Genomic DNA, 25,789 nt, shown 5'->3' with positions numbered 1-25,789 from the left:
TTTTACTAAAATGTAAAATATAACATATTGTTACCACATTTATACCTCTAATTTCTAAACAAGAATAATTACCTAAATATTTTAATCAATTCTATTGTTTTAAAAATATTTTTATCTACGTTCTAAGAAAAATGGCAAAGAATTTGTTCCGCAATGGAACTAAATGTTGAATCCGTGACGACAATGCGTTGTCACAGCATTGAGCTGTAATATTCTCTCAATAACTATTCGATATTGATTGCGGACTTCTAATTACTGTGGTGGGAAGGTAGGTACCTACCTATTCCTACATTCCTTGTAGTGAAGTCGATCTGCAGACCGATTCAAAAGGTCATATTATTTATGAAAAGGAGATTTCATTTTTCTAATGACTTTACCAATGACGTAATTTTGTTTTCGTAATAACGTGATTAAAAACTGGTAGGAGATTATACAAATAAATAATTATTAATAATACTTATTTGAAACTAGCTGAAGTCCCCGGCCTTGGCCGGGCTTTACATCGAGTTTTTTTCGAAATCAGACCTAGACAGTGACCTTCCCGTTGTTTTGAAGGTCACCTATGCAAAATTTTATCATTATCAGAATAAAACTGTAGATTTGTATAAAAATCAAATTCACGCCGCCCATCTGTCACAGGTCACAGACTCTGTTTTTTAAATATAAATAAATAGATTAATAAATAGACAGATTTTAAAATCGATGAACATAAAGAATCTCTCAGCCAATTCACACCATATTTTATTGTCTAGGTCTAGGGGTCAATCGATGTCATTTATTTCCAGGAACTTTTACAATGTTTAGATCAGATGTTCATTATAAAATATAGAACATAAAATAGCACTCTAGTCAAGCTTTGTAGTACCGGAACGTATCGCGGGCGGTACATACTAAAATAGACATCGACTCATACAATATATAATATATATATCTACTTATCATAACACTACATCTACACTACGATAATAGGTAGGTATCTATGGTATTCTGTCATCCTGTATGCCAGCACAACACTACTGTTGTGATAGAGTTCTGCGCGCTGTGCGATACATAATTACATAATGCAAAAACCAAAAGCAATTCAACTATTAGTGATTGTGTAGGAACCTACCTACATGTCAATTACTTCAATATCAACAGAATATATCTACATTTGTACATTTTATGAATGTGGTACTAAAATAAACTCACGTTTTCAAGCGATGCGATTCTTTACTGTACTCTATGAGAGTATGCCCACAAACTGTTCAAATTCCAGTATATTCTGCGCAATATATGACTGGTGCTTCCTCGTGTAGGTAGACAGAATAGTCACCGTCGTCATGGATCTTGTGTTTCATGATAGTCACGCTAAGTGCTTCATTTCTAAGGTGTGTATGTAGGTAAGTATGTTCGAATGTATTTCGTATAACTACGAAATAATTAAAAGTCTAAATAAATTGTGCAGCATTGATACTTTGCGTTTTCTTATAGCTCGTAGCTCAAACAGTCATATCGCGTGGGCTAGCAAAATCATAGCATTGTTCGATTGATGTCTCATCTCGCGTTGTTCATAATATTATCATTAGTCACCCGATTGAGAGGTGCTATCGCCCGCTATATCAGTCACTTACGATCAAATTTAATTTGTAATATTACTAGGCTTCCGACCTATACACGGATTATGTTCCAAGCCGCGCTAAGCTAGACATTCTGACCAAGCCTAGCTTTAAATCAACCGATATACCGGGAGTATGAGATTTGTTGGCCTGAGAGTTTTCCAGATGTTCACACGGAGAAAATTTACAGTTATAAAATATTGCAAAATTATTATGAATCTCTTCAAATTATTCGTATTCTGCTGCGCGTTATCCACAAAGTAAATAATATACCTAATGGTATACAACGAAAACAGTGTGGGTGACAGAATGAATCCCTGTGGTACGCTTGCATTGATTTGGTTGCTTGAATAAATTTGAATCATATTATTATAACGTAGTCCTCATCAGAAGACTAATATCTAGGCTTCCGACCTATATACGGATAATGTTCCAAGCCGCGTTAAGTTCGACATTCCGACCAAAGCTAGCTTTAAATCAACCGATATACCGGGAGTAAGAGTTTTGTTGGCCTGAGAGTTTTCGAGATGTTTACACGGAGAAAACTTACAGTTATAAAATATTGCTAAATTATTAAGAATCTCTTAAAATTATTCATATTCTGCTGCGCTGTTATCCACGAAGTAAGTAATATAATTGTGTACAACGAAAACAGTGTGGGTGACAGAATAAATCCCTGTGGTACGCTTACATCGATTAGGTGTTCATTAATAATACATTATGTTGTGAACCTATCCAAGTCCTCTATCATTGCACTTTTTCCATATAGGTATAATGATGGCACATTCGGAGTAATTCAAATATTGATATTGGTTAGGTAACCCGGGAGTATTTATCTTTCTTTATTTTTTAATAAAGTGTCGTCAGATCTTTGAAAAAAATCCGTAATTCATTAAATTGATCTCGTATGAAGTTTTCAAATTTACCCATTAATATATGTTTATTTATTTATTTATTTACACCCTTGGGGCTTTTACATAAAACAAGTCTTAATAAATTACATTAGTGCAGTAATATTAAGATAATAATAATAATAGTTTAATTTCCAACTACAAGAATGGGTTATGCAATTCAATTTATCCAAAATGGAATTATAGCAAACAATACAATATCCATATTAGTAAAAATGTAAATTTTCGTTTATTTAAAATCTTAAATGTCTGAAAGTTTTTCACCGATTGCTTTGAAATTTTTACCTGTCACCTGTGACAGGTAAAAAACATGCTTTTTGAAAAAGGGTGCCATCTGTTGGACGTAAAGCAACACGCGCTATTGTTTCTCTATCTTCACAATTGAATAGAGTAGGGAATTTTCTTTAGTCATTGATCTGCACGTATAGACTGTGCCACTGCAACGCGTAGCGGGGTACAGCTAGTAAAAAATAAGATGAGAACAAAATGAATCAACGTAATACTCATCGTATAGTTACAAAAAATACAAAGAGAAGAGAAGAGAAAAAAGTATTGCTACCTGCCTGCAGCAAAAAACACAAACCAACATTAAAAGATAAAGTAGGGTATTTGGTAAAAATAAACTTCGTAAGGCCTAAATAAAAATATCAACGGAACTGAATTTATTTCTAAAGATACGAAGTCTCCGGACCGGGGAACGAGTGAATATAACGTTTAATAGTAATAATAGACATTAGTAATTTTGCTTTGCATTTGCTCTCTGATTATTTTTTGTAATATCATATAGAAAAGAATTAGCTTTGATCCCAAAACATATAAATATTTAAAGAAGAGTATATCAGATAACGCAATAAATAAACTGCCAGTAAGCCATAGGATATTTAGGTAAATAAATAGGATTTAAAAAAATATATTATTTGAGGACCCCAGTAACCAAGGTAAACAACAATATTTGACATTCATTTGAAAAAAATAAATTTTAAAGGTATATTTTTATGTTATCGTTTTTTCTGGAACATAATATTTCATAGATTTGTAATGTTGAAAGGTAGTTGAATTGGAAATTATAGATTTGTTATGTCGAAAGGTAGTTTGATTAGAATATTTAATTTGGTCATATTGAAAATTATTTGTTGATTTGGTTACTGGAATGTAGCAGTAACATAGACTAAATACAACTAGACTAGGTGTAACCAGTGAAAAATAACACCAACTCAATTTTGTTTTGGTTCACGTGCACATTTATGAAAAGGCGCACGCATTGTGTCGCAATGCGAAATTGCAACTGTGCATTGCGTTTTACCTTTTGTTGGTCTAGAGTTAAGCTATTTTGCTTGTCAGCTATGCTGGGCAAGTTCATTTTTTCAATCACAAAAATAACCCAGTTCCAAATATTTTAGATTGTACATATCACGGACTTTATTTTAGAAAATGTAATCAGCTATCTGAATACAAAAATATATCAGTACCTTACAGATCGATTGAGGGCAGCGTATTAACAAATGTGAAAAATTCAACGAGATTAGATTTATTTCCGGCAAATTTGTGACGTCACATGCATAACACACCTCCAAGTGATTCGACCAATAGGGTGATTCAAGTTAATTATTATCACATGGTGAGCATACGAAAATCACGCAACCAACGCGTGATACTTATGGATGTATTAGTCGTCTAGCGTTGACACGCATTGAGAGGCGCGACAACTCATGTGTATGTGTGATTTATTTGGTCCGTGCATTTTGCTAATCAGGGTTGTATTAAGTCGTCATTGCCTTTCGGGCTTCGCCTTTTCGATTTTTTGCAGAAGAATTGATAGAAATAAAATTGCGTCATTTAATAACTTAATTTATTTTTTGTGTATTTTCGCTTAGGTTTCCACATAAACCGGAAAAAAATGGAGAAATGGTTAGAAGCATCCGCATTCAATTATGTGACAATAACTGGGTACCATCAGCAGGAAACCGCGTTTGCTCTAATAATTTTCACGCCAAACATATTTATTCAACTGCAAGCGGCTTCCGACGTGTAGACTGAAAAGCTTTGCCTGTTATTCCGGTAATTATTTGGTTTGATTTTCGTGTGAAAACTTAAGCAAGTTTATTATGTATTGATTGGTTTTAATTTTTAAGTTTTTTTTTAAACAGGTTTTAATTGATAATGTCGTTGTTTATTGGACAGTTGCTGTCCACCATGGCCACAGGTCCTGCGAAAGGAGATACCGTCATTGTTTCTTCTCGAACAGGACTGGTTCTGGATCCTGCTGAAACTTCTTCTGTAATCGACAAGCCGGTTGTTCCTCTACCAGAATTGCAACAACCGATGTGCGTGAATGCCGTAAATAACACGTAAAATTCTATTTAACGGGCGTAAATAAATAAATAAGTATGTATTGTAATCATGTAACCTCCACCCCCTCCCCCCTTACCCCTCTCCCATACGATCCCTGAAGCTCTGTCCTCATCATTGCTGCTTATTCATTTGCGAACCGGAACGTGAGCCGAACTACGAATTATGGGAAAGGAACGAAGCAATCTTATATTTCTTAATAAGTCGTGGTTCAGCTCACTTGTGAACACGCAACATTATATGATTTATCTCTCTCTTTACGTTAATCTTACATTATGTTTAATGAAAAGTCGTTTGGTACTTAGGTTAGTTTTCAATAATGCTATCTTGAAGAAGGTTGATAGACTATTTGACACAATGTCTCAATTCTAACAAAGTGGTTGAAGACAAAATAACTTTTAATTGAATGATAGTGGTATAATTATTTAATGCTACATAGTGTTGTTCTAGTCTCTATAATTTTTATGTTACTGTTAAACGTTTTACTAATATTATTTTATATTCATCAGCTTTAATTATTTTGTATAATTTTCGATAGCTTACTAGATATATTCTGTATTAAAATGCATGCAAAAGCCCGACTGGGAATAAAACCAAAGAAAATAAAATGATGTCAAGTCACAAAGTGATTGCTTTCTTCAATATTTATATACCATTCTATATAAAAACTATGGTAAATTTAAAAAAAAACCTATGCACAGTAATAAAAATATAAACGTTTTTGATTCTATAGGACCTGTATAAAATTCAAAAACACAAATAAAATAAATTAAAATCATTTTGTGTTTTTTATCAATTCTTTTCCTGATTCAGCTCTTATTCAGCACATAAAATTTGCTGTAAGTGTTAGTTTCTTTTTGGTTTTATGTCCATATTACAACACCTCTGACAACAAATTCTCCGTGGTTTCGCTTACGAGTTTGAACGGTTGTACAAAGAGTTTAAACAGAGTTGGGTTGTTAAGTTCATCTCCATATTTGTGACGTACGCGCTATGTGGGTCATTTTTAAAATGGATTTAATATAGACAGGGCCAATCTAGTATAATACATCAATGAGCAGTAACGATACAATCATCTCCTAGTTGTTTTGCAAAATGACAACAATGTCATTTGCAACCAACGTAGATGAACAGGGGATTATTATGTCATCTGTACAGATGAACATGGATAGTCTAAGACCCCAAAAAACAAAAGCAGGTATTCCTAGACAACGTATGAAATGGACGAACGATGTCAATATGTTCATTGTTCGTTCATATTTTTATGTAACCAAACTAGAAACAGATATGTTGTTATATAGGAAAAAAATTACATTCACTTTTCTCACAAAATTATCCGATTGCCCAGGTAAACGAACAAAGATTAGCAGACCAAAAGCGAATTTAGTAAAAGCAATAAATACTTGGGCAATACCTCTATTAACGTACTCATTTGGCATAATTAAATGGTCTAATACAGATTTAGATAACTTAGAAAGATTAATTAGAACTACGCTAAGAAAGTTTAATTGCCATCATCCAAATTCAGCTATAGAACGAGTTAATTTACCTAGAAATTTAGGAGGTAGAGGTATAGTCAAAATAACTTCTTTGAAACATAATCAGGTAGAAATGCTAAGAACTTTTTTTCCATAGGAAAGCTCATAGCTCAGAAATGCACAAAATAATTTGCAAGGCAGATATAAATATTACACCTTTAAATTTATACGATGAGAATGCCAACATTTTTATAAATCCCAACCAGGAATTATTAGATTCCTGGTCAAATAAAATTTTACACGCAAAACACTTCAATTATCTCAACCAAACGTATGTTGACAAAATTTCGTCAAACAAATGGTTGAGTATTAGAGAGTTGAGCGCAGAAATAGAAGGATTTATGCTTGCCATTCAGGATAGAGTCATTAATACTAAAAATTATAGAAAGCATATAATCAAAGATACAAATCAAATTGATGATTTATGTAGAAAATGTTTGGCTTTTCCGGAAACTATAGAACATATTATATCGGGATGTTCTATATTAGCACCGTCCGAGTATACATTTAGGCACAATCAAGTTTTAAAAATAATTCACCAAAATTTGGTAATTAAACATAACTTGATTGACTGCCGTAATGTAGTACCATATTATGAATACGAACCAAATTCATTTTTAGAAAACAAATTTTATAAAATATATTATGATAAAACTATACTAACAGACCGAGCGATTAATCATAATAGACCCGATATAGTTTTACAGGACAAAATTAAAAAAAATAACTTATATCATTGATGTCGCTATTCCAAATTCCTGTAATATTCAAAAATCTGTTAGTGAAAAAATAAGAAAATACACAGATTTAGGAAATGAAATAAAAAGAATTTGGCATTCTCAGACTATAAAAATAATACCATTCGTTATTTCGGCTACTGGCATTATACCTAGCTCTCTAATTAAAAATTTAGGCGTATTAGATCTATCAAAAAAATTATATATAAAGATGCAAAAGTCGGTCATTTTGAATACATGTAGGATAACAAAAGATTTTTTAAATATTTATGTTGAGGGATCAGTAGGATTTATAGGCCCTGTTAGAAGTTCTACCGAGCCGAACCCTCTGATATGAAAATATCTGGAGTCGGTGAATTATTTTCCCATTTGATCTCTGGTGAGTTGACGTGTTGTTCTTGTATTGTTTTGTATTTATTTTGCTTATATAATGCACTTACATAATGTTGATTGACTAGATGATCATTTGTGGAAAAGTGAGTGGAAGGGTTAAGTTTTTCCTTTGGGGAAGATTTAACCCGGACAACTAAATCGGAAGTTAAAAAAAGTAATAATATACATATTATTTAGGTAAGTACATGTAAGTCTGAGTAAAGTGTAAATTTTATACCATACACTAATAAAATTAATATTTCCACCCTTAGCATCTAGAAAATAAATATTATTAGGTCTTACACCTCGTGACACAGGATATGGTCCCAGAGAGAACTCGTACGATCGTCTTCTCACACGTCTTGTAAGAAAACGAAAAAGACCAGAACGATGACATCATGCATAGCTACCGTAAGTCAGACATTATTTGATATTTCACGATTTCCACCGAATATATATTCATGTGCGCAAAAAATAGTAATGCAATATTAATTGAACAACGTAAAATTACCGTGAAATGTGATGTTAAGCATTCAGAAAATTAATTTCTTGTTTTCTCGCACTTTAACACGAGACAACGTCTAACTAACTGCAATGGGAGCGAGTAGTGAGCACTGAATGTTACGGGTACCACTTACAGTGTACAGTAGCAGACTAAAACTATATTTTCAGCCGAAACCGAAATTGAAACCGAATTTCGGCTTCTGTTCTAGTTCCGGTAGCTTATAATCAGATGCCCCGAAATTAAGTGGTTTTTTTTTAAAAGCTAGTTTTAGCCCATCGTCCCATGGATCGGTAATGGTAAAAAATCGACACAAACCGTAAGACCCTGTGCAGGTAAAAACCCTGGCTACGCTACAAACCGTAGCGAACTTTACATTTCTACGCAGGGTCTTATAGCCCTCGGTTCATGACAATTCATTACCGCGCGACAGCGGGCATAAAATAAAATCCACAATGAAATAAAATATATATTTTTTAATAATTAATTAAATTGGTTGCTTTAAATGGCTTTAGCCGTGGTTGGTGATCAGATCTGAATAGCTAGGCACTTCACCACCTTCCTCTACTCCATCCCCTTCCCCTCCCCACTACCATCAACCTCACAACATTCCCCAACTGAGGATGCCATAATATCACTGGCTCTAGACGGTTGGGAGAATTTGGAATTCTTGTGCGGTACTTTCATAAAAAAATACACACGCGCCAAATCAGGAACGCATGTTTCGGCTGAAGCGAATTTTTGGCCGTGACTGTGGCCGAAAGTCGTCTATTGGCCGAAACTGGCCAAAACCGAAACCAAAGCCGAAAGTTCGGTCGGTCACTAACGATGTGTAATAATATCGAGTATTGATCTGCCTCTACCCCAGTTCTGCGTGCCAACTCGACCTTGCCGAGGTCAAGCTTTTCCGACACACTTCCATTGATTTTTATTCGTTTGCCCCGTTCGCGACTAGAATTTTTTTGTTGTCACCTTGTTTTTGTGTTTTGGAATCTGACGTTTTCTTTTATACTTGGTGTCGTGGCGATTAAATGATAACTAACTAACCATCACTCCATTTCTCCACAAGGGTAAATAGAGACGATGAAAAGGGACATAACTCTGAACCTATTGGAATTCACTCATTGTTTCACTCTATTCATAGATGTTACATTATTATTTGATGTCTATCGACCACCGTACTAGCCTTTTTTACTTTTATTTTATTTGTTGATAATATTACGCACATTACAAATAATAATAATAGGGTTGCAAACTTGTTACAACCCAATAACTACTTTTTTATGTGTCTTCATAGTACAATGGGAGAGGCAGGGGAGCTATGTCACCACCCGTTTGGGTAGCGTTGTGAGGCGGGTATGTTTGTAACGAATGTTTACATCATGCAAAAATAATAGGTAATATTAATTCATTGAATGAACCCTCCCTTAACATGAGTTATTCTCATTAGGGAGGTATTAATTAACAGCTTGGAACATATACTATATACCTACTTACCTTTATGCAGATCATTTGAAATAACATCCTGTTGTACAAACCGTCATTGGACGGTTGGTATTTGTTATTACTTTGCAATGTTCCTAATAATACCCTCTATCTGCTGTATACTTACTTACATAAATAAATAAATAAATTAGATTAAATTAAATAGAAATATATTCTATTAAATTATACGTATAGCTGGGAAAACTGGGAAGACTTCGGTGGCTAGGTCATGTGGAGAGAATGACCGAGCATCAAGAACCAAAGTCCCTGCTGAGCTCAAGACCGATAGGGAGAAGGAGCCTGGGAAGGCCAAGGTTAAGATGGAGCGACAACGTCCTCAAAGATTTGTCTGCCTTGGAGCTTCGAAACTGGAGAGAGCTGGCGCGGGACCGAGATGAGTGGAGTAAGACTCTTGAGGAGGCCAAGCAAGACCCACCAGGGGTTGTAGAACCAAAAGTTATGATGATGATGATACCTATAGCTAGGAAATGAACAAAATAAATGTGCATTTTAAAAAGTAAGTAATAATCACATGTACAGTTTGCCAGTTGTTGTGTGGCTATGAGGAAAGAAAAAATTAACTTAAAAACACAAACTATTATATTAAAGACGAAAAAAATCAAATTAAACTAGGCAATAAGACGAAATGTGTATTTGCATTAATACAATGTAACGTGTATTTGAATTAACAAAATGTAACGTGTATTTGAATTAATAAAATGTAATGTGTATTTGAATTAATAAAATGTAATGTGTATTTGAATTAATAAATGTAACGTGTATTTGAATTAATAAAATGTTATGGGTATTTGAATTAATAAAATGTAACGTGTATTTGAATTAATAAAATGCAATGTGTATTTGAATTAATAAAATGTAATGTGTATTTGAATTAATAAAATGTAATGTCCAATTCGTAAGTGTAATGAAAAAGAAGAGAAGATGGAGTTATTTTTATCTTAATTATTTATTTTTCTTATAAGGCTCTATTAACAAAATATTTAAAGAAAAAATGCACGACAAAATGTCGGCGTATGTATATATACGTATGTTTTTTTTTTAATTATAAAGATTAAACAAAGAATTTTACCTGACACTAGTAATTTTTTAGAGTAATTTCGAGATGAAAAATGAGTTATCTCTAGTTTTATTACTAGGGACTCTAGCATTATTGATGACACAAGAGCTGGACAGGCAATATGGCTTCTCAAGACTTATGGTAAAAGTAAGACATGACAGAGGGCTTTTACATAAATATAGGTAGTATAACTTTAATAAGAGAAATAAATTTAAAAAAAATAATTCAATAGATAAAAATAAAAGAAACATGAATTGAAAAAAAAAATTGTGGTTTAGATTATTAATAAGGAGGACGAATTTCTCATAATTTGTGGTACAGGCCCATAGACGGCAGCCTTTATAGCCAGTGCTTAAATACGGCCCTGTCCAGCCCTTTTAATAAAGTACATCAGGGTTGTCATTGGGTATTCGACTATGTTTCCTAGTTTCACAACGTTACTCCCAATGGTCTGAGCCTTCTTCCATGTATAAATGAAATCCCAGAAAGAGGTCGTACGTGACGTAATCGTTCTAGAATCTGCAAGACGTGTGAGAAGGAAGATTTGTATGTAAGCATTTTAGGACGATCGTTGAAGACGTACGTACGACCTCTCTTTGAAGTCACATCTATTATGCTGTGGTAAGTACAAACACAGTGTCTTCCTCGAGACTCTCAAATTATACCTCTCTCGCAGTATTTATTTACACAGGGTAAAAGTTTTAGTTATCTATCTAGTTATTCAACAATATTATAAACTATTAAATTTGTAAAAAAAAAAACAGTTTATTTATAAACAAGTTTTGCTTTATAATTATTACTACGCGTGACAGCTATTTCGTCATCCTAAGGCAGCATCAATCTTTGAAAACGGGAGGAAAGCCACTGTCTACATCTGATTTCCAAAAACCCTGTTTGAAACCCGGGCAACGTCGGGAACTTCAGCTAGTAAATAAACGTATGTATCAGTGAGAGAGTCAGTCCGACTTACAGAGTTTGATCGATTTTTTCGTGTGGCTAATTTCCTGCCGTTTATTGAAACGGAAATCGCGAATGTAGGCCATGCAGATAGACGTTATCGGCTCAAAGAAAAGTGAAAGATCGGCTTTTTTTCCGAAAATTTGAAACAATCATAAGCGAGCGAACGAGCATAGGAATGCAACCAACACCTACATATAATGCACTTTCGCAAGGCGTGCTCTGACAAGTGACCACAATGCTTTAGGAAAGTCACTTCCAGTAATAAGATCAATCACATTTTATAATGTACCTGCAAGCAGTGGCGGACCTTCGAATTTACAATGTCCCACAAACAAATCAGTCCCATCCCTAAAAAATGACAAAAGTTCCGAAGGTTTTCAATTATGACAACATTATCAACAACTATCAAAAAATGCACTCGACAATACAATTTAATTTACCTATTATTAAAAAAAGGGTAATCATTACCCCTCATGGACCATGAGGTGAAGGCAGCTGTCCTGGTCCTGGATTCGAGAAAATTCAGGAGTATTTTTTAGTGACGTAAAGAAAAAACTTGTTACACGTTGGGAGAAATGTATTAGCCTTAACGGTGACTATGTCGAAAAATAAATATAATGATTCTGAAACTTAAGAATTCATATAATTTAATATACTTTTTGACCGATCTTGCTATTTGTTTTTCTGCCTGCCCTCGTATATTTAGTAATTGAAGACAAAAGAAATATGTGAAACAGAAAAAGACAAAAAAATAATTCAGACGCATCTAAGAAATGATTTAAAAAAATAAGCATTAAGAAAATTATGATAATGTTGGTAGATCTCAGTCGATGTATGATGCAGTTAAAATGACGTAAGTTGATGTGGTCGAATTAGCTCAGTGGTCAGAGCACTTCCCTGGCATGGAAGAGGTCCTGTGTTCAAATCCTAGATGAGACTGAATCTTTTTTTGTGTTTTCTATTTCAAATCGTTTGTTTGAGAGTCATTAATATTGTCTTTTGTTTTGTTTAATTATTTTTTTATTAGTTTAGTTTTGTTTCATTGAAAAAAAAAATAAAATTTACAAAGCAGAATTACATAAATGTAAAAGTAGGTACCTTCTTTAACAGTAACTACAAATTTTGCCTTTTAAAGGCAGCTTCATTGATACAGCGCGAAATGCCGTTTGCGATTGCTTCGTTTCTTTACCATAATTCGTGGTTCGGCTCCCGCAAATTTTGTCCTGTTTATACACACCCTTATGATAGCCGAGTTTTCAAACCATCCACGAATCAGCTTGAGCAATGTGTAGAAGAGTGCACATCTCTTCTGACCAGAAGTGGTTAATTCCGAACATACTCAAAAATGTAATACTCAGGTACATACCAACACTAAAATAATAATATTATATCTATGTTTCTACATAATTTTATAAACTAATTAAAATGAGTTAACACTAATGATGTTTTAGAATATTATAAACCTTAATCCAAATTAAAATATAGGCTTTTATCGGCCACAATAGATGTAATTTTAAAGTGAAGCGCGAAAAATGTTGGCATAATATAATTTTATTAAAAACGTACCTTATTTAAAATTAGTTTATTTATCTGAAAACGGCAACCCGTGGCAGGGTATATTGCATCACGTAGTTCCGCCACTGCCAGTAAGTATTTAGTAATGTATCATTGGCTACCGTTTACGTTTACGTGTAAATGAAATATCTAAACGATTATTATAATATTTTCGTTTATGCCGAATTATTAGCGATACTTGTGATAAACGTGCGTTCATTGGATCGAAACCAATTTGTCGATATGCAAGGGGAAGCACTTTTACTATTAGTACTTACTAAATTAACATTGAAGTAATAATAATAATCCTCAAACAATAATCATAAACAAGTATTGTATAACCAAGATAGCAAACGATACGAAGATTTAGGTTTGCGGTGACCTGGCTTTTTACTCGAAACGTCTGCTCTAACCATGGAAATATCACGAAAACTTTCAGACTCGTCGAACATCTCAGTAGATAATTATTTTTGAAATAATGACCCTCACCATGGTGATGCCCGCGAATTTTTTCCCGCCCTGATGTAGACTAATTGACTGATGATTAGTTGCGAGGTTTTTATTTTATAGTTTCGGATAAGATTTTAAAATGAAAAGCTCTTCGAGACAGTTAGAAGCTTTCAACATTCTATCGGTTCTGATTTGAATATGTTTTGGAACTTCGAACATTTGCATACACTCTCGTCGCTTTTTCCAATAGCTCTATATCTTATCTATGAAGAACCACCAAAGGGTGAACTCGACTATAATAGTACCATAAAGCTGCTGCCACACGCAAAGCTCACATCAACAGATAATATAAAGCACAAGAGCGCTCGCCATACAATCCCATACAGACCCGACACACGTAAAAAGATAACGCGCTATAAGTGTGGTTCTGAACTTCGCTAACCGAATTTATTTTACGTAACCGCTCCCGACGCGATATTTGAAAAGTTATGCGTCCCCCTCTCCGCCGTAAAAAGGAGAGGGGGTCATTTTAATTGCGGAGCTACCGACTAAGTTCCGTGTTCCCTTTGACAGCCATGACATAAGCAGCCTAATAATGCATTTCTTATTTATTATGTTAGCTCATATCGTCATGTGTGCTAGTAAATTTAGAAACATAAAAAAAACTTTATTTGGCAAACATACTTAACATATATTTAAAATGTAAATATAATCAATATTTGAATTTGAAGTAAACAAATTTTCGCCCTTTCAAAATTAATCATATTTTTAACTCAGTATGTTTATATGGTAATATCATTCGGTTTTTTGATAAAGTTGGACGGCCTGATACCTACATAGAGAAGCTTCTAGTATGTTCGTTTGTTGATTGTTTTCAATTGTTTTCCTGGGTCTGGATCTGGTTTGCTCTCGTCAGCTCTCGTGCTCTCTTCTCGTTCCCTGCCCTGGTGTTGGTCCTTGCCGCCTTTGCCTTCGACATTTTTGGAAATCGACTTGAGCTTATTTTACAATAATTTATTGTATGTCGCTTTCGTCGATCTGCGTGCGAACTGCGAATTTCCTGATTCGACGGAGAGGTTATGTCAGGTTATGTGAAAATGCGCTATTTACGCGCAGATTGTTTAAAATCTAAAAATTTTATAAATAGCATTTATAATTATATAGTTGGCGGCATCATCATCTGAGGATGAGCTGTCCAACAGATCCAGCAATAGGCGACAAGTATCATCCATTTCGAAAACGTGCTCAAGCTGTCAGTAAGTAAAGTTGTCACTTTGACAGATGAAATTATGTTCCTCGGCCGCTCTCGAATTCAACTGACCCCCTCTCCTACCATAGGAAGAAATATTTGATAGCGTCGTGTGTCGGTAGAAAAGATGATGCGCTGTACATTAACTTTTGATGTGAGCTTCGTAACCTCGATGTTCTCTTAATTAACGAAACCTGGCTAAAACCCAGCAAAACAATTAAATTTCCGAATTACATAACTTACCGCACCGACCGAACCCACTCTTCAGGCGGTGGCACCGCAATCATTGTTAAATATTCAATCGACCACTGTATCATAAACTGTCCCTCTTCAGAAAATATCGAAACTACCGCTATAGTCATAAATACCTTAAATAATGGTCCAATTAAACTCATTTCAGCGTATAGCCCCCCCAAAAGAAAATTCACTGCCCCGGACCTCGACAAACTCTTTGATAACTCCTTACCCACTATAATTGCAGGCGATTTAAATTCAAAACACGGCTCTTGGCATTCCCGAACCACTAACACTAAGGGTAGAATTCTTTTTAATTACGTAGCCGACAAATCACTCATAGTATCTGCCCCCGATATTCCCACATTTTTCCCCAAAAACGCAAATCATGACCCAGACGTCTTAGATATAATAATAATGAAAAATTGCCCCCTTCTCTACACCCTTCAAACTGTTAAAAAATTATCTTCTGACCACGATCCTATACTTTTGTTTTTATCCGACGGCTCCCTACCTTCAGTACCTTTTCATAGATCTACGCGTAAAAAAATTCAATGGCAAAAACTCCCCAAACTACTAGAATCAGTAAAAATTCAAACTTCAATTACCGACGAAGAAAGCCTCAATTTAGCCACTAAAAATTTCACTAACGACATAAAATCAGCCGTAGACCTTGCCACCGTCGAAGTCGCGAATGATAAACACAGACCCGACCTTCCCGCAGAACTGAAAGAATTAATAAGAGAAAAAAACTACGCCCGAAAGGAATGGCAAAGATTCTCAAACCCGATCGATCGCATTCGTATGAATCGTCTCTCTCACCAGGTGAAAGTCGAACTTCAAAAATACAGAGACGAACAGTGGCACGACTTCATCTCCACTCTCGACGACGACAAAACAGCCTTTTGGAAACTCTCCAAAACTCTTAGAAAACCCCCGACCAGAATAAGTCCCCTTACGGTCCCAAAAGGCACAGTGTACTCCTCTAGAGACAAAGCCGAGACTCTTGCCGACAGTCTCGAAGAACAATTTTCCCCGACCACGACCTACGATGACCCTCAATTCGTTTCAACCGTAGAATCAACAGTCTCATCCATCCTGACAGAAACCCCCACAGACAATCCAATCCCGTTCACAACCCCTCAAGAAATTTCCAAAATTATAAAAACATTGAAAACAAAAAAATCTCCCGGTCCCGACTTAATATCAAATAAAATTTTAAAATGTCTCCCCTCCAAAGCCATTTGCTCTTTCACAGCCATCAGCAACGCATCCTTTAGACTTCGTTTATTCCCAAAAGACTACAAAACTGCAGACGTTATCCTTATCCCAAAACCTGGTAAAGACCCCCTTCAGGCCATAAACCACCGTCCGATTAGCCTGCTTCCCAGTGCAGGTAAAATTCTTGAAAAGCTAATCCTCGCTAGACTAAAAAAAATAGTCGACGATTTAAAAATCATCCCCGACTTTCAACACGGCTTTCGATCGGGCCATTCAACTCTCCACCAACTTCTGCGGGTGGTCGAACAAATTACAAACGGATTCAACTCTCGCCAACACACTGTAGTCCTCCCCCTAGACGTCTGCAAAGCATTCGATAAAGTCTGGCACAGAGGTCTCATTTATAAAATGTACCTCCTCGGTATCCCCCTTTCAATGCTCCAACTCATAGCTAATTTTATTAAAGACCGTAAATTTAGAATCAAATTAGATGGAATTTTTTCCACATTGAGATCGCTAAGAGCAGGTGTCCCTCAAGGCTCGATTCTCTCGCCAGCTCTTTTCAATATATACCTAAGCGATATCCCCCGCCCCAGCATCTATAACTTTCGCACCAAAAAAACCAAAATAGGCAAATTTGCAGACGACACTGAAGTCATGTCGACTTCAGTAAGCGAAATGACCGCTACACGACGCGTCCAAGACCACGCGTCGAAACTAGAATCATTTTTTAAACAATGGCGAATTAGCATCAATCCCTCAAAAAGCGCCGCTTGTGTTTTCTCCCGTAGACGCCCTAAACGACCCCCTAACATCCACTTGTTCGGCAAAAACGTACCTTGGAAAAAAAACATTAAATACCTCGGAATAACTCTAGACAGTAGATTAACTTGGAAAAAGCATATAACCGAAATTTTAAATTCAGCCAATAGAACTCTTGCAGCCCTTTATCCCATGATATCCAAAAATAACAAAAAATTATCTCTAAGGAATAAATTACTAATATACAAATCCACTATAAGACCTAAACTCACATACGCTAGCCCTATCTGGGCACACGCTTCAGAGCCTCAGTTAAAAAGACTACAAACATTTCAAAATAAAGCCATACGCATTGCCCTGGGAGCTCCTAGATGGATGAGGGTTGCCCAACTACACCGGGACTCTGAAGTTCCCCTCCTTAAAGATCACATCTTAAGTCTCGCGGAATCATTTTATTCGGGCATCCCCACCCATGAAAACGCGTCCATCAACTGCCTCGCACAGTACGATGAAAATGAAATAACTACCTTTAAAAAACCAAAACAAATCCTCCGTAAATCTTAAATCCCCTATATTGCAGCCATGTATTTTGCAAATAAATTTTTCTAAAAAAACCTAAAAACAAATTCTATTTTTCCTACAACCAATATTTAAAATCATGATGAAAGAGAAAGGGGCCTTTTTGGCCCGGAGCTCTGTATGCCAATATTTCATAAGTCATAAGATGTGAGCTTTGCGTGTGGCAGCAGCATTACGTTTGTGCAGCTTTTTACTTCAGGAATTTCTAGGTCAACCGACCTATTCTCAGATCGCAACATTATTTTCATCAAGAGATATGGGCTTTAATAATCCATTGAACTGTTCAAAAATAAAATAAGACCCCAAATTGTTCATTAAGAAAAACGGGTAAAGATTTTATTTTTAATTCCAGATAAAAGAAAATTACTTATTTAACCAGAATGCTTACCTAAATAAATACATTAAAACATTATATAACTTAATTATTTGGTTCAATTATTTTCAGAAGGAACTTTTTTATACCTGTTTTTTTAACATAGACTCCTTTTTTATTGTCTCTCGTAGGCAATGAATTGCTTGCCATACCGTGTAGGCATGTATTATGAGTTTCTTTATTTATTTTATATAATAAGAGACATATTATTACACTCGTATAGGCAGTTTTCTTATTTATAAAAGTTTGATGGATGTTCTAGAATTGTAGTGAAATAGCTTTTCGATCATCTTGTTTTGTATTTTCTATAGATAATGCATGTATGTTTTTTAATTGGGTAGTCAAGCTAGTATAATATCGTAGGGTAATTAATATTACTACTTGGTAGGTAATTCCGGAATCAGCTCTTATAGAGCTACGCACAAAACCATAGGTAGATAGGTACCTTTATTTCCTGACCATTTGTACGACTGATTTTGGAGTTACCCAGTAATTATCCTACTTGGTTGGACTGAGCGTTTAATCTTTCCCCTTGAGGTTATAGACTTATATTTACTTCCTGGCACATCTGCTTTTTACCTTTCTTTCTTCATTCATAAGTTACGCGAGGCCTAATCAATTGAGCCATATAAATCCGGTTATAAAAACATTGATTGTTATTTGGGATTGGAGGAAATGTCACCAAAGACACAAAACATCGCGCTCACTGATCAGTGATAGCGGTCACTCGATGTAACGGAGATTGGGCCTTCTGAGGCGGAAACACTTATTTTTGTTTTGGTTCTGTTATTTCTGAAATTAGTTCCATTAGCGAAGGTGGCGGTGTATTTCATGCTGAATACTGTAGGTATACTGTATAGTGCATACATCCACAGCTATTACGATGAAAAGAAATGGGCCACTTCCAATTCTAAAAACAATTATTTAATTAACTTTTTGGAAAATAGTAATAGATACGTAGGTATAATGTTCTACAGGTTGTAGGTAATCGTCATTTTGCACAAGGTCCATATTGAAATGGTCGGTGTTTTAAAAAGGCTCTTTTTTTCTATATTCGATCGCAAAAACTTTTGTAAAAGAAAAATGAAAGCTGTACAATGTCCTCCAAATTAAAATAAACTTTGAACAAATATGCATTCTTTGTAAAGGAACTCGAGATTTATCGGCGTTTATTTGTTTGGCGGAGCGAATTTCTCAATGTTTCTTACGTTACGCCTCCGTTGCCCAACTTTCGCGGAGCATGCTCGATTTTGTTTGTTGCGATATTGCGACAACACCCTCTCGTCAATGACTCTGATACCAACTCGGATATCAACTCGTTTTGCAAAAAACTCCGATATAAATAGTCAACGCTCTGCCATTATTATCAGTATCAATCAGGTTGTGTGACAACCACCATCGCTATCATGGCGAAGTTTGTATCCTTAGGAGTTTCAGTGCTCATAGCCGTCACATTATGCAGCGCCGATAGCCACCACAAGGAGGAGAGGATGTTCATGAGCAGGACCTTGCGCTCCGACCAGGCTCCCTCGGCCTCCGGATACATCTACAGGAGTGACGGGAACGGCCCCGCCAGCCTGGTGCATCTAGGAGCCACCCCGGCGCACCTCAAGACGTTCCCGGGAGTCTCGCCCTACGCTCCCGCTGCCGCATCCGCGCCCGCGCCCTACTCCGCCACCCACGGCTTCCCCGGTGCCCCCGCTCCATACTCTGCCGGAGCCTACGGATTCGCCCCCGTCGCCGTTGCGGCGAAAGCTCCTGTCGTGGTTCCCGCCCACTACACGGCACCCGTCGCCGCGGCCTCCTACATCTCATATCTTCCCTCGGCGCAACTTGCGGCCGATGTCGCCTCCCTCAGGACAAATAGTTACGGAGGCGAGCAGCTCGCTCCCGTTCAAGTATACTCTTCCGTGGAGAGTAAGGGGGACGACTCGAGTGGTGAAAGCGACGAAGGTTCCGACGACGGAGGATATTCATCCGACGAAGACTACAGCGGCGTGTACGCCGGACAATACGATTACGCCGGAGATGAAGTACCAAACTACGCAGCAGATTTTGACGCGGAGGGAGGATACGGGCATGTAGGAGACTCCGGAGTCGGGTACTACTTCAGCGATGGAGACGGAGGTCATGGAGCCGCTGACTATGCTGGAGATCATGGACACGGACACAGCCACAAGCACAGCAGCGGCGGCGGGCACAAGAACAACGCCGCCCACCATTCTGCGCACGGCGCCAAGGGAGACAAGGGCTACAAGTCCAACCACCATGCCGACAAGGCGGCTAAGGGACACTACTCCAAGGACGGGCACAAGGGCCACTACAGCGAGGCAGCGGGGCACAAGAAGGGTCACCACGACGCGGCCCACCACTACGGCCATCACCACGCCGCTGAGAAGGCGCACAAGGGAGGTAAGTTCGGCGCGGCCAAGGGACACAAGAAGGGATCCAAAACAACAGGCTTCCACAAGACCTACCATAAGGACGAGTACAAGAAGGACCATGACTTCTACGACTCCGCCAACAAGAACGGTCACTTCGGCAAGCATGGCAAGCACGCATCCCACCACCACTCCGGCAAGGGCGGTAAGGTCGGAGGAGCCAAGCACAAGTCTGGCCACCATCACGACCACTTCGGCAAGAAGGGCTTCTCGGACGACGGCAAGACGCACAGCAGCGACGTGGGCCACCACTCCAAGGTGGGCGAGGACTCGCACTTCAACCACCACAACGACTACGGCAAGAAGGGTGGCCATACTGGAGGAAGCGAGCACGGCTTCGCTGCCAAGCACTAACACTTCACGTGCACTTCCTCAACTCGCACTGCTGAATATTGTTACACTCGTTACTTGACATGATATATGAATTATTTTTGTAAATATTGTATGAAGATATATTTTATTATTTATTTTTCTACTCTCGATTTCGATTGTGTAATTTTTTTACCGTTCGCCAATCATGCGTTTGTATTTTTGGAATAAAATGTTATTAAAATTACCTCCGTCTTTATGATTCGAATGAAACTATTTGGAATATAATCTCATTTCGACCCCACCCTTAGATCTAGGAAAAAATCAGATGATTCAAATATCTGATATTTTATCTTATTTATGTTTAATAATATCGAAAGCTGAGACTAGAATCCTTCAATGCCAAAGGTATTTGAGGAAATCCAAAAGAAAAACAATATTCTCTGCATTTATCAGTCTTATAACAGAAAAATAACCTACCTTCATATTTTGCTTCAAATGATCTGAAGCACGCTTAGTTTCATTTATTAGATAATATTTATCTAGATGTATCTGATTATGTGCTTTTATACAGTAGAAAATACGGTTTTATGACGTCTTTTTTTTAATATAAGGAAAAATGCCACAATTTTTGTTAATTAGGAAAAAAAATGTCGAGTGCAAATCTGCGGCGAGATAATAATTTCACTAGTGAAGTCAATCAACTTAATTCAATTCAATTTTCAATTCAATTAGTTTATTCCTTTAAAAACATTACAAAATTATATTTTATTTCGTTTTTAAGTATATTTGTAAAATGGTATTACATAATAAGTAAGCGGTGTATAAACTATACCAGCATCAATAGAGCTTGCCTTTTAAAGGCAGCTTCGCCGATGCTAAATATGTCGATAGTAGTTGAAACTACTATAAAACCTAAAACCAGCATAAAGAAATTATTAGAACTTAAATATATGTATTTATTTATAAGTCAAAGGTTTTATTTATAATTCCTGCTGGAATAGTTTTTGGCGTCCTGAATTTTATCATTTTTGGTAATCTTTGTCTTTTTCATTTCTCGTCAAGTATTTTAATCGTATAGTTTATTTCATTAAACATTCATTTTAAAACATTTTACCCTTGTTGTTGATTTACATAAGTTTGCATAAAATGTAAGCAATGTGGCTGCTCTAATACCACGTAGTTTATAAAATTATATACGTACTCCTTTCTTTTGTAGTTAAATTTGAAAGGTTGTTACCAAGTGAAATTGTTTGAATATACAAGTGAAATAGTTCTGATTGATCAATAATTTTTACTGTACTTTCAGTTTAAAAATAAATAAAATAAACCGATAAAAATAAAGTTTTATTTTTACTACAATGCGTTTATTTTAAAATGTATTTTAAAACTTAATTTTTTTTTGGTTTTACTGATGATTAAACCTCCCTACCCAGTAACTACCAAGGATCGGGCGGGACCGACATTTATTTCGTATATTAACTGCTGCTCAGAGAAATTCGTGTATGTCCGCGAGAGTGTACATAATTGCCAGTTGATAGAATGCATTGTCATCAATGTGATGTCGGAAAGTGGGTTAATTTCCGCTATCAAGATTTGCATTCATTCATTACAGGAAAAAAGTGAAATTTAAATAGATGTACTCAATAATACAGAGGTGCTTTGCTCAAAGTTAATTCAAATAACCTCTAAACCTAAACCAGCCCCATATTAGTGCTAATAATTGTATGATTAATTTAAATCAGTTCCTTAATTTTTGTACAATCGTAAATATTCGTACTTATCGATCATTTCAAAACTGCTTATTTTAACTTCTGTTGGTATAATGCACTCACACAGCTATATCTCGTGTACTTCCGTGAAATGCACCGCTATGCAGAAATATGTACTTTCTGTGGCGTAGCAGCCGAACAGGCAGCCCGGGAAACTGACTGGAAGTATTTACAACAACTGTTTGAAGGTGCAAATAGTAAAAGAGCACCAACATGCGAATATACATATCAAGGCAGTAAAGACAGTATTCAAATGTAAATTAGTGACCATTTTTTTATCCGAACCCACCGAAGGCGATCCTTGGCATTAAAAATGCAAGTAAGTTATATTGTTTATTTTTTTAAATGTATTATTCATTTCTATTTTCTAACTTGCAGTTTACGCAATAAGTACCACATAATAATAATGTTAATAATTAGTGTGTATAGTATATGGGTTAGTAGTAGTGTTTTGTGAACAGCTCACTAGGTGACTGTGGAGAAGTGTTCGCATGATGTAGATAAAATGTTACCACGCTGTCATAAGTAACAACACAGCACCGTTCGTGAGATTCTTAATGAGGATACTGTGGTTCTACCTATGGCGGCAGTATTGTATATTTGGTTAGTAGTGGTTAAAAGTACATCATTATATTAAACAGACACAAAGTAGTAACAATTTAGTGAAAAGAAAAGGATACTTGAAGTGAACTTAATGATACAGTTAAGACGAAATAAAACAAAAGTAGATGATAATTTATGCAATTATTTATATAATATTGAATTAATTTGCAGACCGAAACAAACAAATTTTTGTGGCCGTTAAATACAAACAATCACTTAATATTTTTATTTGCTTTAAATGCGTGGTATGGTGTGAATAAGTTTGCCAGGAACCCGGTAGTTTGTCGCTACGGCACTGGTTATTATTATTCAACTACAACCGCACAATAAAATCACTAAATTACATAAAATGCACAAACCAAACAAAAATTGGAATTCTCTAAGAAAAGTCGTCATTATAAAAGATTTTATGTTTGGTTTTTACTTCATGTTCTTTTTATTACCACAACAATGGAACGAAATTGAATTAAATATCTTTCTATTTCGTTCAAAAATAATTTGGAGAATGGAATGGAATTTAATGATTAAAAAAATGTATTCAAATCGTAATAAATCTATTTTTATAAAATTCATCCGCATTCATGGATACCTCATTTATTTTTTACTCCCGTTATTTATTTGGTATATTGTTTTTTATTTTATTTTTATTTACGGGTTTTTAAATAGATAAATAGTTAACTGTCGAAACCTTTGGCTTCATAGAGGTGTACATTTGAATTATTATGTGGTTTACTTCTATATTTGAAAGCAGGTTTTTTTTCTTTCTAACACCGTTTTGTTTACATTTCTTAACTATGACTACTTACTTATCTTTATGTATCACTTACTTCATGGGGATAGTTTGTACATTTTATTACTTAAAATCACTTATAATTAATACTAAATACAGTACATTCCAATATACAAATGAAATAAAGTACTTATGGGTTTATAACTCATATTGCTAATTTATTATTGTTTTCATACGCATATTTGTTGAAAAAACCCACACGGAGAGAAATCGATTTTTGCCATCACGATAAATTAACAGGCCTTATTTATAAAACATCAATTAAAGAATGATTTATCCATTTTCCTTGTTAATAAATATATCATGACGATACAAAGCATTTTCTTATATATGTAATAATAACGATAATCATGACGATCATGACATAATATGATTCGTAATTTGCTAAAAGTTTATCAGAAAACCTATTAATTCATTCGTAAGGCATGCAATCCAGTTTTTAACCGGAACTACAAATAATTTGAAGAGGTTCTTAATAAATTAGCAATATTAAAAAGACCCAAGTGTTTTTTTAAGTGAAAAAAACATGCCCACTCTTGAATATTTTCTGCGACCGAACTCGACTCTTTTGTAAATAAGCAATAAATTATTGGCACGGCCAATAGTTAGCTGCCCTTTGTAATTGTTTTAGATAATAGTATACAGGTATCGTTTTATTTCTTTCTTTGGTTGTGTAAAGTTTAAAAAAAAATCAATTTTATAGCAGCATTGCGGTCCCACTTGCTGAAAGATCTTTCTCTGAAGATATTTCAAATACCTAATTATAATAACACCATAAAAAGCTACTGAAATGTAATCTGACTACTACTAGTGATATCTGACGATTAGTTATATGAAATATCTTCAGAGAAAGATCTTTCAGCAGGTGGGACCACAATGCTGCTATAAAGTTGAATTGCCGTGTAATTGTGTGTGTAAGACACATCTTAATATGTCTGACCTTCTGTGGCTTATCGCCCATATCGGTAACTCCAGCTCTGGTGATAAACTTAAATTCAGTTGTAGGTACCTTTCCATTTTATTTAGTCATTGGTATACCATTCGTACAAATTGTTATTAATACAATGTTGTATTTTAGTTGGTTCTATTGGAATACAATCCATACATCCATTGACTAATCTTTTCTATGGTCCCTGAAAAAGTATGAATGCGGAGAATAGGTACTGGAACTGAGACAAAAAGTAACAAAAGAAACATAGTACATCTGTCTATCTATCTATACCTTTACAGGGTGTATCGGCACGTACCCGACAAACTTTAACCAGCTATTCCTTAGCACATTTGGAGTTAAAAATGTTATGGGCACTTTACATCTGTCTATCTATCTATACCTTTACAGGGTGTATCGGCACGTACCCGACAAACTTTAACCAGCTATTCCTTACCACATTTGGAGTTAAAAATGTTATGGGCACTTAGCTGTCCGGTAACATTTTTTTTTAATAAAAAAATTATTATTCATATTTTCACCACATGTCACCAATGTTTTATCCTTTGTCAAAGTTTGAAAACCCATCTGGCAATATTTTGTTCGAGTTTCGTTGAATAATGTACGTACGTACCTACGTTGGCGCGCTTTTACAATCACAACGATATGGCACGGCACCATTCGTCTCATTTTTAACTATTATTATTTAGTGTGTACGAAAGAGCGAGGACACTTTTTGACACACTTGCTAATAACAGCTGTTGAACACCCGAAACAATTCCAATGACAGTGACAGAGTGTGGATTTTATAATTATTTTTAGTTTTTAATGGAAAAAATGTTACCGGACAGCAAAGCGCCCATAACATTTTTTACTCCAAATGTGCTGAGGAATAGCTGGTTAAAGTTTGTCGGGTACTTGCCGATACACCCTGTATGTAGTATACAAAGAAGTATATAGTAAATAAAGAAGAGTGTATTTGGGTAGCTTTGTT

General features: G+C 35.7%; 2 protein-coding genes across 5 annotated transcripts in view; one reads left to right on the top strand and one right to left on the bottom strand.

The window, feature by feature from the left end:
• Positions 1–8,124, bottom strand: part of LOC149417370 (uncharacterized) — a 28,435-nt gene extending 20,311 nt beyond the window's left edge. For 2 of the 4 annotated variants that reach the window (XM_089640251.1, XM_089640250.1), the window contains exon 1: positions 1,192–1,446. The gene's annotated coding sequence lies outside the window, so the exon portion shown is untranslated. Of the gene's footprint in view, positions 1–1,191; positions 1,447–7,808; positions 7,907–8,016 lie in introns of those variants that run through there. The other 2 variants (XM_089640252.1, XM_089640254.1) reach the window with 2 other exon arrangements.
• An 11,234-nt stretch (positions 8,125–19,358) lies between these two features.
• LOC149417369 (uncharacterized) lies at positions 19,359–20,747 on the top strand. Its single transcript, XM_089640579.1, has one exon. It carries the CDS (start codon positions 19,359–19,361, stop codon positions 20,745–20,747), a length of 1,389 nt encoding a protein of 462 aa, XP_089496705.1.
• Positions 20,748–25,789: the final 5,042 nt, after the last annotated feature.

Source organism: Hesperophylax consimilis, chromosome 15 (assembly GCF_061612785.1).
Source record: "Hesperophylax consimilis isolate HC1 chromosome 15, BYU_Hcon_1.0, whole genome shotgun sequence".
Classification (NCBI taxonomy): Eukaryota; Metazoa; Arthropoda; class Insecta; order Trichoptera; family Limnephilidae; genus Hesperophylax; species Hesperophylax consimilis.
The sequence above is the reverse complement of the archived record's forward strand: the minus strand, read 5'-3'. Positions and strand labels throughout refer to the sequence as shown.